At 41.7% G+C, this 18497-nt stretch overlaps 1 protein-coding gene across 2 annotated transcripts in view; it reads right to left on the bottom strand.

Annotated features, from left to right (window-relative positions):
• NPSR1 (neuropeptide S receptor 1) overlaps positions 1-13927 on the bottom strand; it is a 156001-nt gene extending 142074 nt beyond the window's left edge. For both annotated transcript variants that reach the window (XM_004418834.2, XM_014784483.2), the window contains exon 1: positions 13781-13927. In XM_004418834.2, coding sequence (XP_004418891.2) covers positions 13781-13927 — 147 coding nt within the window. The remainder of the gene's footprint in view (positions 1-13780) is intronic.
• Positions 13928-18497: the final 4570 nt, after the last annotated feature.

Below are 18497 nucleotides of genomic sequence, written 5' to 3'. Positions count from 1 at the left end.
CTCCCTCGTGGCAATTGGCTCCTTCCCTACTTCACCATCCTGCAGGGGAGTTGTCATTGTTCTGCTCTCACAGCAGAGCTGCCTGGGGCCAGAGGAGCCCTGTGATGTGGTCAGGGTCACACAATATAGAACTGGCTTCAGGATCCAGAGGCCATGTCACACAATTTTCTTGTTTGTTTTAAACTGTCAGAAAAGAATGTGATTCTATATGCTTTAGGAGGAGAATAAAAAATCCTCTTATTGAGCGGTCAGGAAAAAATGAGCTACTGTTTTGGGTAGATTTTTGAGCTAATGTTTTTAAAGTGCTTTTAGTATTTTTCCATAAAATTACATGTGAATAGCATTGTCATTATCCGGAATGTAGAGAATCATTCTGAAAAATTTAAGGTCCTTTTCTTTGGGAAGAGGGAGAGACTTTCTCTTTCTTGGTTACTCAGAAAGATACAATCCAGTCTGAATCAATGTTTATAAAAGTCTATTCAATCCGTTTGTGATCTGGATAATAAGAGGAAAAGAAATATGAGCAGAGCTGCCCCTGAACCACCCAAATGTGGAATACATGAAAAGTCTATTTGACTCTCTGTGGTCTCGTTACTGCACAAAATTGGGGTTCTCTGCCCACTGTGCATAAACAAGCCAATTAATTACAGCATCAGCCTTTACAAGAGAAATCAGCTTTTATTCTGCGAGATTGATCTGCAGGGAGACAAGGAGTGTGTGCCCTCAGACCTGTCTCTCCAATTCAGGATTTGGGGCAAAATTTAAGAGGTGACGGAGAACAGGCTGGCACGTGGAAATGCTGGTAGGACAGGTTTTGATTGGTGGTCTTCAAGCATTTGTAGTAAGGTTTTTTGGTGTTTTGTTTTTATTTTGGTGGAGAGGATTGGCCATGAGCTAACATCTGATGACAATCCTCCTCTTTTTGTTGAGAAAGATTGGCCCTGAGCTAACATCTGTGCTCATCATCCTCTCTTTTGTATGTGTGATGCTGCCACAGCATGGCTTGATGAGTGGTGCACAGGTCCGCACCTGGGATCCAAGCCCGTGAACCCCGGGCGGCCGAAGCCAAGTGTGCGAACTCAAGCGCTACAACACCATGCCTGCCCTCATTTATGGTAAGGTTTTAAACATTTATGACAGGGTTCTAAACATTTTTGATGAGGTGGGGAAGGAATTTTAACACTGGATCTTCTTGAACAAGGGACCCCTCACTTTTTTTTTTTTTTTTTGTGGGGAAGATCAGCCCTGAGCTAATATCCATGCCAATTCTCCTCTTTTTGCTGAGGAAGACTGGCCCTGGGCTAACATCTGTGCCCATCTTCCTCTACTTTATATGGGACGCTGCCACAGCATGGTTTGACAAGCTGTGCATTGGTGCGTGCCCGGGATCAGAACCTGTGAACCAGGGGCCGCTGAAGCAGATTGCACGCACTTAACCACTGCGACACTGGGCCGGCCACTGAAAGGCGATTCTTAATCACTCTGTTAATAAGAGATGGGGTCAGTTGAACTGGTCCTGGAGGGACTGCAGTTACAGTCCATCTAGAAGGCCTTGGCTTCAGTACTCTAAAAATTTAGTTTTGCACTTGGTCTTTGTATCAGTTGGGAAAGTGTTCAGCTCAACAGTAAAAGAAAGCCCACTTAACAGTGGCTTAAACAAATAAAGATTTATTTTTTTCATATAATAAGAAATCTGAAGGTAGGTGGCTGATGTCCTCAAATTACCAAGATTGCTTTGGCTTTTCTTTTGTGGTCACAAAATGGCTGCTGCAGCCCCATTCATTGTGTCTGAATTCAGGGCAGAAAGAAGGGAGGAAGTAAAATGCCAGGCACGTCTTTTTCCCTTTATCAGAAATCTCACAGACTTCCAATTAAATTTCTAAAATTAAATATGCTACCTTTAACTGCAAGAGAGACTAGGAGAGTAAGTATTTAGCTGGGAAAGTGAGAAGGGGGTTGCAACTAACTATTGAGCCAACCAGACAGCACTGTCATCTACAGGAGCCTGTTCAGGACTTGTTCCTGAACACACCTTCCCCTTCTCCAGGCTCATCTAGTGGCTCCTTTCACCAATCCTGTTGATGTTTGCCAAAATTTGGTAGCATTATCATTATTCCTCACCAGTACTAAATATTACATAGTGAAGATTCATGTTAAATGGCTAAAGATTGAGGTCTACTTGTCACGTAGAATAAAGAGGACCCTTGGAAAACATTCATAGAGCTATGCCCTGAATTCTTTGTCAATATTTATGCCTAGCACAATGCTAAGTCCATGATAGGGTTCTTTCACTCTTCAAGAGTCTCTGAGGGTCGAATCAGGGCCAGCCATGGTTGTTGCACTGGAGACACGGCAGTGAAACAAGGCAAAGCTCCTGCTCACGGAGCATGGTTTCTGGACACTATGACATAGATAACACATGCATAGACATAATATAATGTCACATAAGTCAAAGAAGTCTCTGGAGGAGGTGACATTTGAGCAGAGACCCGGGTGAAGTGCAGCCTTCATCATTCTGTCCATTTTGATCCATACTTGCTGCTTTTGGAGGTTCATCCGTCTTGCATTTTATACTAATTTTCTAAATGTACATCCCATTTCAGGTTCTCCTGGGCTTCAACTATATTTTCACTATGCTGTCACTTGGGGATTTATGACTTTTAAATGAAGCACACTTTATTGAAACTTAAATTCACCATGTAAATCTCTATATAATAAATTTTTTATTAAGGTATAATTTATACAGAGGATAATTCACTCTTTTAAGGTACAGTTCTGTGAGTATCATAAATGTAACCATCATTACAATCAAGATATAGAATAGTTCCATCATCCAAAAAGATTCCCTTGTGCCCTATTGTAGTCAAGCTCTTGCCCATCCCCAGCCTATGGCAGCCACTGATTTGTTTTCTGCCCTTAGAGTTTTGTTTTCTCAACAATGTAATGCAAATGAAATCATTACAGTTTGTAGCATTTTGAGTCTGGTTTCCTTTCACTTAGCACAAGGCTTTTGAAATTCACCCATGTTGTTTTGTGTATCTGTAAGTTTACTCCTTTTTATTGCTAAGTAACATTCCATTATATGGATGTACTACAGTTTGTTTATCCATTCTCCAGCTGCTGGATGTTTGAGATGTTTCCAGTTTTTGGCAATTTCAAATGAAGCCAGAATAAGTATTGACATACAGGCTTTTGTGTAGGCATATGTTTTATTTCCCTTGGGTAAATACCCAGGAATAGGATTTTTGGGTTGTACAATAAATATATCCTTAACTTCATAAGAAAATGGCAAAAAGTTTTCCAAAATGTCTTCACCATTTTGCCTTGCCATCAGCAATGTGTGATGCTTCACATCCTTGTCAGTACTCGACATTGTCAGCATATTTTTATTTTAGACATTCTAATAAGCGTGTGGTGGTATTTCATTGTGGTTTTATTTTGCATTTCCCTAATGAATAAGGATGTTGAGCATCTTTTCATGTGCTTATTTACTATCTGTGTGTCTTCTTTGGTGATATGTCAGTACGAAACTTTTGTTATTTTTTTTAATTGGGATTTTTTTTCTGCTTGATGAGCTTTGAAAATTTTTTATATGTTCTGGATAAAAATTACTTATTAGATATGTAATTTATAGATATTTTCTCCTAGTATGTGATTAGCCGTTTAAATCTCTTACTAGCATCTTTCAAGTTACAGAAATTCTTAATTTAATGAAGTCTAATTTGTCAAATTTTCCTATATGGATTATGCCTTTAGTGTTGTGTGTAAGAAATCTCTGCCTAATCCAAGGTCACAAAAATTTTCTCCTATATTTTCTTCTAGATGTTTTATTTTAGGTTTTACACTTAGGTATATGATCCATTTGGGGTTAATTTTTATAGGGTGTTAAGGTCTGGGTAAGGGTTCACTTTTTACATATGGTTATCCACTTGTTGCAGCACCATTTGTACTTTTCTCCATTGAATCGTCTTTTTACTTTTGTCAAAAATTAATTGGCCATATATGTGTGGGTCTATTTCTGCACTCTCATTCTGTTCCATTTCTGGACGTCTAGCCTTTCCTCAGAACCACGCTGTAGCTTTATAGCAAGGCTGTAAACCAGCTAGTGTGAGTTCTCCAACTTTTTTCAGAATTACTGTGGCTATTCAATTTCCTTTGCCTTTCCATATACATTTTAGAATCACCCTATCAATTTTAACTACCATATCATCTTCCTTCTCTGCCTCTGCCAACCTCTGATTCCCCAAGCCCTGTATATGATCCAATATGATGTCCCATTGATTCTTCCTTTCTGCTCCCAGACAATCCTTGTCCAACTGAGCATTAACACCTCTCATTGGGTCATCATGACTGACTCTCCTTCCCTAATGACTCCTCCCTCCAATCCATCCAACACTCTGCAGTCTGATTAATATTTCTAAAATCACAGATTTCACTGTTAACAGTTTTGCTAATAAAATTTCAAAGATTTCTTTTTGCTTACAAGAAAAAAAATCCATATTATTAAGTCTAATGGCCCATTGGGTCTTTCTAACTCATCTACCTAAATCTGAAGCTTCAGTCTACTTGTGTTCTATGCAGCTCCACTTGATTTTCTATGCAGAAATCCTTCTTTTCAGTTTGCTTATACGTCCCCTGCCTGCCACCACTCCCCAATCTTTTCTTCCCTTATCTAAATGCCTGTATCCTCTTCCCTTATATTTATATCGTAATTATTGACTAAATGTCTGTTTCCCGCATTAGAGAGAGCTGTCTGAGGGCAAGCATCTGTTTTGTCCATCTCTGAACCCCCAGTGCCTAAGGTAACACTTGGTCAAGCCAATTTGTGATTCTCAACTTAGTAGGGTGAAGGGGAACATAACATATGGGGAGGAAAAGAACATAGTTTAAAAGATTGTATCCTGCATTATTATACTTTGACACTTTTAGACATGATATTTAATTTATTTTAAAATTTAAATTAAATTAGTGAGAAATATTTGTTTATCTATAGATGTTAAGAATTTTCAAGGCTGAAATCATTTTAGTAACATTTGTTGAATTAAAACTTTAGTTTATCAGCCCCTTAGGACAGTGATAAGTCCCCCTTGGCTCCCTAGTACCTAGTATAGGGTCCTACCCAGAGAAAGCAGCTGTAGTCTCACTGTTCACATTTTCTGCTTGAAGTGTCCAGAGGCAGCAGATAGGAATCACATGTGACTGCCTGATTGAGATTCTAGTAGACAGGGCTGGATTCATTCACCCCGTTGGAGCAGACCCTACTATCCGCAGATGGTGCCCTCTGCCCACTGTAACTTGCAGAAGATCTCTGTGGCTGAGCTTCTATAACCAGGCATCAGAACACATAAATGGAGAGCAAGAATGTGAACGTTAACATGTGCCTTTCCCAACACCTGCCTTGGGGTGTCTTGGGGCTCAGCGGTCGATGGTCTCCAGGCCTCAGATGCAGAACCAAAGCTGGCACCACAGAAAGGAGAAGAGACAGACCTTGGATGTTGTTTGCTTCAGGTCTAAAGATCTGTCTACACACCCTCCCCCATCAGTATGGCTTGCTGTGGTGTCAGGAATTCCCCCAAATCACAGTACTTTTAAAATTCAAACCCAATGGCTTATAGAATAAAGGTTAAGACTCCACTCTAATCTGTTCACATTAATTTATTGAGACTTTTGGGATAAACCTGTTAGACAGTTTGTTTCTTGGTATGCTCTTTCATTCAACACAATATTTATTGGCCATTTATCTGCTATGTGTCAGACACTATACTAGGGGTAGTGGAATCTAGAGTTGCCACTAAATGCTGACACCTTGTGTGTATGTATGTATCTACGTATGTGCGTCTGTGTTTATGCGCACGCTGCACACGTGTGTCTGTGTGCATGTGTGTATGCGTTCATATCTGTGCATGTCTGTGTTTGTGTGTGTAGATGGACATGTGTGTCAAGAGATGAACCAAGTTGCACAGAGATTTGACGTGCTTTGGGAGCACAAGGAGAGCTATGATGTTGGGCTCCTAAACAAATCTGAAGGCTTCAGAGAAAAGGGGGCAATTAAGCTTAGATGTGATATCAGAAGAAAAAGGCGTGAGAAAGGCATTTCTGCCAACGGTAAACAGAACCTTATTTCCTTAGATTATGGTGAGATATTCAGTCCAGCATGGTATAGGATGTGAAGAGGAGTAGCGTGGTCAGGTTAGACTGTGAAAGGCCAGTAGGCCAGGCTCAAGAGTTTGAGTTTTATTGTGCAGAAGGTGAAGATCAAACCAATGGAATTGCCAATGGAATCAGAGTCAAAACCATGTATCATTTCAGGCCAAAGCAGATAAGAGAAGGTTTGCAAACTCCCTTGGAAACCACTTGGTCTAGAAGGCAGAGTTACAAGTTGACTTGCTTAAAACTAGGATATGAGAGAAAAATTAACTTTTGATGTGTTAAACCACTGAGATTCAGGGTTTAGTTTTTACTGTTGCAGAGCCTAACCTATCTTGACTAAAATCAGCAGTAGAATTATATTTCTTTTTTCTTTTTCTCTTCTTTCTTTTTTTCGTCTTATTTTATTTTTTAGGAAATTCACAGCTTTAATTTCTTTCAGACCTCATGTTCACATCTAGTTAAAAGAAAAGAATGCTGGGGCTGGCCTGGTGGTGCAGTGGTTTAGTTCGCGCGCTTCGCTTCGGTGGCCCGGGGTTCACAAGTCCGGATCCTGGGCATGAACCTACTCACCGCTCATCAAGCCATGCTGAGGTGGCATCCCACATAGAAAAACTAGAAGGACCTACAACTAGAATATACAACTATGTACTGGGGCTTTGGGGAGAAAAAGGAAGAAGAGGCAGATTAGCAACAGATGTTAGCTCAGGGTCACTCTTCCTGAAAAAAAAGAATGCTATTTTAAACCCTCTAGAGCTGCTGGAAGGTCAAATGAAATAATGTGAATTCGTGTTGTTAATTGTAAAGTGCTGACAAGTGTAAGAGATCCATCATTTTTAGGCAGCCATCAGTATTGCTGCCTAAATTTTTTGAGGAAAAAAAAAAAGAACCCTGATTATTCATTGATGACTTTTTCATGACCTTGATCTTGGGTGGTTTTGTCTTCTTGTGGTATAGAAAATCTTTTTGCCACAGTAGAAGCCCATCCTTTCTTTCTCTGGATGGAGCATCATTTCCTAGCTCTGTAAATAGCCCTTCTTATAGTGGGCCATTAAGCTGGCATAGATAGAAATTAGACATTATATCAGGATGATAAAGTAAGAAATAGGATCTTCTCTAAATAACTTATTCTACATTTTTCATGGTTTAATTGAAAGAAATAGCTCAATTCACCACCACTGTTTGAGGACCTAATGCATATTAAAGTTGTCCTGAAGAGCTTCAACTACAGTGATCTCTCCTAGAATATTTAGAAGCTTTTTCTGTATAGATACTGGTGGCTCCTCATCTCTCAGTAAGGAGCTTTAGAAACGAGTGAAACGACTAATTCCTGGAGATATCATAGCTAACATTTATTGAACACTTTACTCTAGGCCACTCACTGTTCTTAAAGGCCTCACAAGCATCCAGTCACTTAACTTGTCACACAACCCTCAGAAGGATGTTCGATTATTAGCATTGTTAAAAAAAAAAGAGAGACAACAGGCCCCAAATAGGGCTAAGTTCACATCACCAAACCAAGATTTAATACCTAACTTAACTACAGTTTAGACCTCTCCCAGGAGTGGAATCTTAAACCAATCAACCTGGAATTATCTGATCAGCATCAGTGAGGTCATCTGCCTGATAGACCCCTGCCACCCCCTAAAGGAAAGTGATCTTGCTACAAACAATCCGCTCTTTGCTAGTAACTTTCTTGTACCGCTCTCTTCAGCCTATAAAAGTTTTTCATTTTGTACAGCTCCTCAGAACCCCTTTCTATTTGCTAGATGGGATCTGTCTCATTTATGAATTGTTGAATAAAGCCAATAAGATCTTTAAAACTTACTCAGTTGGATTTGTTTTTTTAACAGCGTGCTCTGTCAGATGAGGAAACCAAGGCACAGGTAGAAGTGAACAGTCCAAAGTCACATGGCTAGATAGTGGTGGCACTGGGACCTGACCCCAGCAGTGTGGCTTTAGAGCCTGTGCCTCACTAAAATGATGGGGAAGGTTTGAGAGCCTGTGTTTGCCTGGAGATTACTAGGCTACTTCTCCTGCAATCAGGTGGACTGAGAAGTCCAGAGAGAAGCTAAGTTCAGCTACAGAAAAATAAAGTTACATTTTCTTGTCCACTTGAGTGCCTGGCTCGAAACATTCTTAACCACTACATCAACAGGAAATTATTTCAAGGTTGAAAGGGTGACATTTTGAAGCATTAATGGATGTGCTCCCTTCCATTTCCTTGATAAAACCTCCCCCAGCTTAGGCAGCCAGAGAGCTTTCCTCCATCTGCCCTACTCTATCAATACATACAGAGAAACAAGTCAGTGTCCAGCTTTCAAAATACCTCAAGGAGGATACCATAAATAGCTTGAAGAGAAATGATTTTTTTTTCCTTACAAGAGGTTGTGTCTTTTGTGCATTCAGAGCCGAGAGCCTGGAATAATAAGTTTGGAAGAACACAGTATAGTCAGTTTCCCTGCGACAGAGAAAGGACATGGGAGTGTTAGAGGATACAACAGTGGTACAGAATGCGAGGAAACTTAGATGCGGCTGAGAGGATGCTGTATTGCCTCCTCCAAAGGTTAGCACAACAGAAGAGGAAGCAACAATACCCACTAAGTTCGGGAGCACAGGAGTAGAAGGGTGCTGAGGTCTACTTACTGTATAGGAACCAGGGAATGCAGCCCCTGGGGATTTTCCCAGCTGTCATGAGGGGGAGTTGTACAATTCTTATGGCCTCATGGGTGGAGAGAGGACCACAGACAATGCCACTGTGTTTTCTACAGCCCAGAGTTGGGAGGGAAGCACTCAAACTTCATTCCGAGTAAGGATGCAGAGATTTAGTCAGGATTGAGAAAGGGAAAGAGGGAGATATGAGCACCTGTGTCCCTGAAGGAAATGTGACAAAGGGACACTGCAGCAAAAAACAGTGCGGGCCTCACCTGGGCCAGATGGAAATCCAGACAAGGGTCTGGAACAGGGATGACCACTTTTAAAGGCCAAACAGGACTCCTCATCTCAGCTGATGCCCACTTGCCCAGATTCCTCCCCATGTCAGCCCTCCTCCCTCGCTCCCACCAGACACACATAAACATACCCTAGAGGCACCATCCCTACAGCTTAGATGCCTTCCCTGAGTTAGAAAATGGGAAAGTCCTTCATAGCCTGAAAACTCTGCAATGACTGAGTTTACCCTGAATTAACTAGGATTGTTTCCTGTCATCAGATGTATTAGTAACGCCAAGAGAAATTTAGTTGAGGATGAATTGCATGACATCCTTGTGGAGTGAAGCAGCAACATTTGTGCCTTTCTCAATAACATGGAGTGGAATTGGACATAGTAGAGCTTACTCAGAGTGAGGGATTGGAAAGTGGAGTGCCAGGTCTGGATAGCAGAAACAGGCCGTAAATAGCAGACCTTCAATAATGATTTCACTGAGCAAAACTAGTAGTAATTTCCTACAAACAGCTGCAGTAGTCAACTGTAGAAAATCAAAATGAACATAGTGAGTGAAACTAATTAGAAGAGAACAAAAAAATGCATGATGTAATTGCACGACCTCCTGTTATAACTTGTGGGCGATACACTGGTAGGTCAGGGACTGGGGGCTCCTGGATTCCAGGAAGGGCATCGCTGACATTGTCCCTGGGTCCAAGGCAGGAAGGGAAACAAGCAAGTCCTGAAAGGGAGTGATGGGACAAGAGGAGGATTCAAGGAAGCAGACACGTGGGCAGAGAGGAGTTGAAATGACAGTCACTGCAGGTAATAATGCTTGTACTCAGTAAGCAGGATGAGTTCTTAGAAACGAGTTGTCAACCTAAATATAACGAAAACAAGCACAGTATATTTAAGCTTCTTAAACTGAGCTCTTGCTAAAGCCTAGTGTGAGATAATTGGGACATGTGTAAAACTGGAATTTGCTATTGTTATATTAATGGAGGAAGGGTGTGTTAAGAAAATTAACAGTAAGACAGCTTGCAGGAGGGTGTGCAAACAAAGGGAACCAACTGTGTCCAATCACCCTCAAGCACTTAGAAGTAACCATTTACATGTAAAGAATAGTTAGACTAATTGCATATCATTTGTAACTACCCAGTGAAGGAGATTCAATAAAAGATTGTCAATAGGTAATATTTAGCAGTCTTGGTTCACATTTCTCCCCTCACCTGAGAGTAATAAAACTGTGTTCATTTGCATTATTTTATAATTTAGGCAATTTACTAATACAGACAGATTTCCCTCCCAGTTACTTTGAATTAATTTTCTCATCATTAAGAATCAGAGATTCAGGAAACATTGCGAGTGAATTCCACTGTAAAATTAAAGGCTATTATGAAGAGTTTCATCTTTGTCTTCCACTTGGACAGGTTTATACTCAGGTACCCCATCCACTTCCTGATGAGCCAGGTCCCATTCTCCTTGAAAACTTCTGGTAGATTCTTAAAGCCCATATAGTGCTGCGGGCTAGGAATTGAGGAGGTGAGCTGGATGGGACCCTGAAAGCATGAGAAATTAGAAGCTGTGAAGGAAACCAGGGCCTGAGCTGAGAACCTTGAGCCCAGGACCACACAGGGTTAGTCCCATGAAGCCCATGGTAGATAAAGGGGGTGGCGCACTCACCATTCACCTCCCTGCTGGTATCCAAGGACATGCTTAGGACGGCAGAGTAGGTTAGAGCAGTGGGTAGGAGGGGCAAGATTTTAGGGGTAGAGATGGGAAGGAGGAAAAGGCTCTAATCATGTGAAGGAAGGGCTAGTAAGATCTAGACAGGGATGTCTTGCCTTCTGCCAAGAGAGCTTCAGGGTTCAGAGTAGAACTAGAGTCCCAGGTAGGAAACTAAGTTAGAAGCCTGGGCATGTAGACTGAGCAAGACAGCTGAGACTAGGTAAGGCTGCAATGCCCTGGGTATGGGTTCCCCAGGGCTAAACTTGGTACTGGGTACCAGTCTTTGGTGCCAAAACGCATTCCATATTCACCACTGGAATCTATAACTTACCTTGGTCATGTTGGCTTAGAGATGGGATAAGGATGAGCTGAATATGTCTGCAAAGAAGGACCTCTACAGCTGGTAGAGACCAGGCAGGGCAGAGGCTGACACGTGGAGGTGTGGTTAACAAGACCTCCACCTCTGTTACTGAGAAAGCAAGCTTTCTGTTGCCCAGTCTGACAACACGTAGGCAGTTGACAGAAACAGAACACCATGCTTCATTTACACAGTAGGTGTTTATTGAGTATGCCTAGCATGGTGCTGGTTTCTGGAGAGAATATGAAACAAACATTAGGCATTCCTTTCACTCAAGGAGCTTAATGACTGTTACACATTTACCTGACACATACTGAAACAGCAGTTGAGGACAGAGCTGGATTAAGTGGCAAGGAGAGAGGTATACCCTATGACACTACTGGAACTCAGAGGAAGGATGAGTCAAGGGGGCTTCATGGAGGAAGCAACCCAAGAGGAGCCTAAAGAATGGGCAGAATTTCGATAAACACAGGTGAAGGTGGAAGGCAAGTCCAAATGGAAAGATATACCATTTGTTGTGAGAATTAAATGAGATACTTCACAGAAGTCATTTAGAAAGGTTCCTGGCACCAAGAAAGCCCACAGCAAATGAGATGTACGGCTATTGTGTTATTATTTCTGCTACTTTTACTGCTGTTACCATTTTAACTTTTACGATATTTTTACTGCTTTTGGTAAAGTCAACGAGGATTAAAAGGACACATTTGTGAGATAGTAAAAAAGCAAAGTTCTGACTTTCTTCTTGAGAAGTATGTGCGATAAAAGGATCACAGTGAACATGAGTTTTGCATCAGGACTATTTCTGTATCAACAGTGCATCAAAATTGCTTGTGCCCAAAGGGACCACGGAAAAAAGTTACACTAGGACATTTAAGCTAGGGTCCCACAAACACCACCACTGAATGCCGTGTAACTATAACTTACTGTGTTTTAGTCAATGACTGTGTCTCTCAAAAAATGAAACGGAATATTCTAAGCTCCTGGCCAGACATAATTCCTCTCTTTCTGCTTCTCTTCTTGTCCAGTGGTCCAGTTGTTTGATGGCAAACATATTGCTAGGAATGAGATACAAATGATGTGATTCTCTTTAGTGCCTAGACATGATGTTGCCAGGAGAGAGTACAGACACTAGGAGACAGTGAGCCAGGATTCCTTTGTCCAAATATTCAAATCATCCCCTCAGGAGCGGTATTCAAAAAATGGCAAATGAGATTTCAGCTGAGAATGATTATCGCCTGAGTCTCAGAACAAATGCCTTATTGCTGATTATTGTCCCTTTTGCAATGGCCAGTCTCTCTTCATTCTGTTTGCTGTCGTGTTCTATAAATATCAAAGAGGCTGCAGAGGCAGCGTCACTGAGAGGAGCCGCGTGCTTCCTGGGAGCCCAAAACCTGCTTCTCCAAGACAGAACCTCTGGGTCTGCGGGCTGATTTCAGAGAGGGGGTTATTCAGCCAATGGTAAATGGCAACAAACTGCAGGTTCAGTTGGCAGCAGGGCTGTGCGTGCAGCATGCATTAGGAGGTGGTTCCCAGGGACTGGGTCCCCTGCCGCCAGCCTAAGTACCTTGTTTGGGCTCTGCTTTGCTACATTGTCTCTTGGTCCTTGAGGAGCGCTAGGCTGGCTCCCGGGACAGCTCCCTGCTGAAAGTTTTATTCTGAGTGTTCACAAAGAAGCAAAGGTCCAGGAGAGAGGCAGGTATTACAGTAATTCTACCTTGTCGGGGAAAAATCAAATCATTTCAAGAACACCCAGAGGATTAAAAAAAAAAAAGCTGTTAGAATTTTTCTGGAAGTATTTTTCTTTCTGGTATAAAAGACCAGTTTAAGACCTGGGAATTATTGCAACGACTGAGTGCACCACGAGGCAGCGTGTGAAAGAAACTGGTGCCCCAGCATTCTGATGCAAGAAGCGGGAAGCTGTTGTTTTCCAGATGCCAGTATGTTCCTGACCATGATCTCGTTGCAGAGGAGGGAACAGTATTAGCTTAATAAGGGTCATTTCCTCAATGTGGCCCTTGGATACTTTGAAGGTGAAACTCACCACACTCTCTCTGATTTCCTCATTTGTTCTAGGAGGCAACTTGTTGCAAACGGTGGCACCACCAACTAGAGCCAAAGAATCTATTTCTCACTGACGTTCAGTGGAAGGATCAACAAAGAAAATGCGGTCCTTCCTTCTTTACTCAGTGCCGGGTCTCATTGCATTGGGCACTGTCCTGGGGGGTGTGGGCTTTCCACATCTCTGAAGTTCCTAATACAAACCTCACAGCAATAACCACTACAAGAAACAGACATTTCAAGCCCTAGGATTAATTAAAAGGGCTTTCACCTAAGGAAAGGGGGAAAATAAAAAAATCAGCCATTCATAAATGTTACTCATGATTCACACATTTTCAGCAGCAGCAGAAAAAAAAAGAGCAGTATTCATAATAAACTATAATATAGGTCCTTGCATAGTATGAAAAACTCATTGCTTTAGCTCATCATTTTTTTTCTTTTACACTTTTCAGTAAAGAAAATCAACTACAGCCATCACAACATTGGCTATGATACTTTAGGTCTCTTAAATTCTACTTGTCTCATTATTTAAAATTAGTGTTCAGAGTGGAAGGCAGGAAACTTACCCTAAAGGAGTAGTAGAAGGAGCCCCATTCCTCTCCTTCCACCACTTCAGTGAAAGTCACTGTGCCAGTGCAGAGGACTGGGGAAGAATCCAGCGTCTGAGAGGTCCCGTTGGAACTGGGGCTGCCCTCAGTCAGGTTGGCTGGCATGGCTCACGTGGAGTTGAGCCTGGCTGTCCCTGTGCCTGCAGCTGAGGAAGAAGAGTCCAGCTCCCGCCTGAGAGCTGGGCAGCAGCTGCAGCTCTGTACCTCCTCTGTCTCCCAAGGCTTCTGGCTGAAGCTCGGCTGAGCAGAGGCTCAGAGCCCTCCTGGAGCCCACCTCATTGAAGAGCTCTGCCTGACGACAGGGAGAATCCACGTGCTGCTCTCTCCTCGGCAGCTCCGATCCAGTAGCCAGCACAGCCTCATCACCCACAGTCCCGCCCAGGGCCGGGGCCTCACCCTGAGAACGGGTGGGAGCCTCCAATAGCGAGCCACGTGGCTCCTTGGATGGGCCTCTCTGGCGAGTTGTGCTTTTCCTAACTTCCGGAAGGCACCTCCACTTCTGCTCCAGTTTCAACAATACAGGCATTTGGACTAAGCAGCAGGTCGATTAATTCAGATCATGTTTGCACTTCTGAAATCAAATCATAATTACACATTTGTTTCAGCTGAGGTTGCCTTCTGACTTACAATCCTCACCCAGCCATTTACTTAGTCACCTGCACATTATTTCAGTAAATATGAGCAAATAGCACATTGGTCTTTCACACCTGTGGTTCTTCTCTGGGTTTTCACAGTATGGCTCTCAGAAAACCCTGGTGTCCGTGGTTGTCAATAAGCCACGATCCCTCGTGATGTGACTGAGAATGGTGCCTGGTAAATACTCTTAGCACCTCGATGTTCTTTCGTTGCATGTCCAAGATAACTCTGTGCAGTAGGCAGGGAACTTATCCTTATTCCCTCATTTTACACTAGAAGAGACTGGCTCTCAGAGGTGAAATGACTTGCCCAAGATCCCACAGCTGCTGATGGAAATGAGTTGATAACTCATCTCTTCAGAAATTCCTAGAGAGTGGTGCTTTTATGTTAGCACACACTGTGTGGCATCAAATCTCAAATGCCTAGCGAGGAATGAAGTTAACATGGGTAAGGGTAGCAGGCCAGGTGTAAAACAAAAGGAGTAAGCTGTTTGTTTTGCAACCAAGCATAGTACCTGATCACTTACATTGAAAGAGCTCTGTGAGCGAAATATGCACAGCCACCATCTAGTGACACCTGGTATAAGAGGCAGCAGGTTTACTGATGATCATAAAAGACTGTAGCCCCATGAAATTTCCTGGGAAAGCTTTAGCATAATCTACCCAGCCCAGGAAGAGTACAGTGTGCTAGAGATGAGAAGATATTAAGTCTATACTGAAGGGGCAGCAAATAAGAGGGAGCTTTCCAGAAAACCAGATGAGCTGTGGGCTCCTAGGGAAAGGGTCAAAACAGGATTACAACCCAATAGCAAAATGAGCAAAGAATATTCTAACTGACAAACAAACATGAAAGATGCTCAACCATATTAAAAGTTAAGGAAAAGCAACTTACAACAGTAAGACAGAATCTTAATCTATTGGCATAGTGAAAACTAGGGTATGGCTACCAGAAGTACTGACAATGACGAGAAGAAATGGGTATACTTTTTCACTTCTGGTGCGAGAGTTAGATGACATGGTTACTTTGAAGAGCAATTTGACCGTTTCCAGTAAAGCTGAAATTACATAGCCAAGAATGCATCCTTCTATTCTTGATGCTGGTGCTTTTCCATCTCTTTATCTGCATTACTTGCATATCTGGGTTATGTGTATTTAATTTAAGGAAATTCATTGCACTACACACATAAAATGTATGCACTTTTTTGTAGGTACGTTTTACTTAAATAAAAATTTGTAAAACAAAATCTGTGAGACATTTCTGGGAAAGGGCAAAAGCTGGTTAAGTCATAGTGTGGTGAGGGCGAAGAGAGAGAAAATGGCAGATGCCATGAACAGGGAATAGGTGGAGAGGGAACTTTCTGGTTGTTTTGTTTTTTCTCCACTCATGGTCCAGATGAAACATTTCTTGACCTGTGGCTACTCAAGAGAAACATTTATGTATATGTACAAGGAGACACGCAAAAAGATGCCTTTGCAACATTGTTTAGAAACAAATCAGAAGCAACCTAAATGTTCATGGTGACAAAATCAATGAGAAGCTCCAAACTGGAAACTACCCACAGGCCCATCAACAGCAGACAGAATAAATAAATTTCCATGTAGTCACACAAGGAAATACTATACATCAATGAGAATACATAATCTTAGCAAATATAACATTATAGATGAAAGTCACAAACATAATATTAAACAAAATAATACATTTTTTATTTATATAAAGTATAACTATATGTGTATATATATATACATATACATACATATATTGTATACCACATGAATATGTATGTGTATACACATGAAACACTATATAGCAATTTAAAGGAATGGTTGCAGACAAGATGGAAAACTGACATGGTGTGATGGTTAATTTTATGTGTCAACTTGACTGAGAAGCAAGGTGCCCAGATATTTGGTCAAACATTATTCTTAGCGTGTCTGCAAGGACGTTTCTGGATGAGATTAACTTTTGAATCAGTAGACTGAGTAAAGCAGATTGCCCTCCATAATGTGGGTGGCTTTCATCCAATCAATTGAATAGAAAAAAAAGGCTGATCCTCCTGCAAATAAGAGGGAACTCCTCCTGCCTGACTGCTTTGAGTTGGGACATTGGTCTTTTCAGGTCTTTGGACTTGAACTGAAACATCAGCTCTTCCTGGGTCTCAAGCCTGCTGGCTTTTAGACAGGAACTACACGTCAGCTCCCTGGTTGTCTGGCTTGCTGACTACAGATCTTGGAACTTCTCACCCTCTATAATCACAGGAGCCAATTCCTTATAATAAATCTCTCTCTTTCTGTATATGTGTATCCTATTGGATATATGTATACATGTTTAAATGTAAATACATGTATATATTCTATATAAACATATATCCTATGGTTTCTGTTTCTCTCAAGAACCCCAACTAATACACATAGCTTTTAGCTCCTCACCTGAATTCCTCCTTAGAGATTCCACAAAAATGAGAGGGGCGTTGATGGATCACAGGACTTAGAGTTAAACCATGAGGTACCTGCTAGAAAGGCTTAAATGATAAAGATGTGAAATAGCATGTGTTGATAAAGATGTGCAAGATGAAGAACTATCATACACCACTGTAGCAATGTAAATTGGTATAAGCACTTTGGAAAACTTCTTGGCAGTGCTACCTAAAGCTGAACATATGCATATTCTATGACCCAGCAGGTTCCCTGGTAGGAAAATACCCAACACAAATGAGTACTTATGTAAACCAAAAAATGTAAAGATGAATAGAGCAGCTATGTTTGTAATTACCCCTAATTGGAAACTACCTAAGTGCTCATCAAGAGTAAAGTGGGCAAAGAAATTGTGGTATATTCATACAATGGAAAAACATACACCAATGAGAATGAATAATCTATCACTACAGGTAACAACATGCGTAAATCTCAGTCATAATTTTGAGTTATAGAGAAGTTAAACACAAATGAATGCATATTATTTGATTTCATTTATATAAAATAAAATCTAAGAAACCCTCAAGTGGGTAGTGACTGGAATGGGGCCTGGGATGCTGGTAATATTCTGTTTCTTGATCAGGAGGATAGTTCATGAGGGCGTTCCACTGTGAAATGTGTGTGACCTATATACATTTACAATTTCTGTAAGAAATTGTTTTCTATGAGAACATTCTGAATGTGGGTCAGAGGCTGGTTGGGTCACAGTGTGATGAAGGTGTGAGGTGGGAGGGGAAATGGCAACCTAGAGCAAGCAAGGGCCAGGTGCCATGGATAGGGGATAGGCTGGGAGGGATCTTTCTAGTTGTGCCCTTTTTTCTGCACACATTGCCCAGGTGGACCGTTGTGTGGTCTGTGGCTGCAAGAGAACAGAAAAATGGCATCAGCAATTCTAGAGTCTGGGGTAAAGGGAGTAGATCTCAACACATGCAGCTTCTGAGTGTTTCTTTCTTGCCCATCTGCACTAGGCTGAAATCAAGGTGCTGTGGAAGTTCATTTCCAGGTGTACAAAGCAAAAATGTGGGGATAGCAGATTCCAAGTCTGCATCCTGCTTCAGAAGCTTCTCTGGATATTGTAGTCAGAGATAAAGAATGGAGCACAATCTCAGCTGGTGGCAAATTTAGTTGGAATTTCCTCTCAAGGACCAATGATACTCAAGGTGTGTCCCAAGTACAGGGAACGTCTACAGGGAACACGGGAGCTTGCTAGAAATGCAAATTCTGAGGCCCCACCCCAGACCTATTGAATCAAAACCTCTAGAGGTGGGGCTAAGGAATTTGTGTTTTAACAAACTCTCTAGGTAATTCTGATCCCTGCTGGTGTTTGAGAAGCACCATCCGAAAACTCATGGGGTCATCAGAACGATGAACTGAGTGATGTTGGGTGGAACATGAGTGGAGTTAAGGAGGGATCGAAATGCATCGATCCATTGACATTTAGGCATAAGATGAATGTGATTACCTTTTGATGTGTTTCCAGCATCAATTCCGTTGTCCTCTAACAATGCATATGAAAAATGATGTTCACATGCCTGGAACATTCCCTCCCACGTGTTACTGAGAAT

The sequence above is a fragment of the Ceratotherium simum genome, chromosome 1, assembly GCF_057802395.1.
Source record: "Ceratotherium simum simum isolate JZ-2026a chromosome 1, ASM5780239v1, whole genome shotgun sequence".
NCBI classification, from domain to species: domain Eukaryota; kingdom Metazoa; phylum Chordata; class Mammalia; order Perissodactyla; family Rhinocerotidae; genus Ceratotherium; species Ceratotherium simum.
The sequence above is the reverse complement of the archived record's forward strand: the minus strand, read 5'-3'. Positions and strand labels throughout refer to the sequence as shown.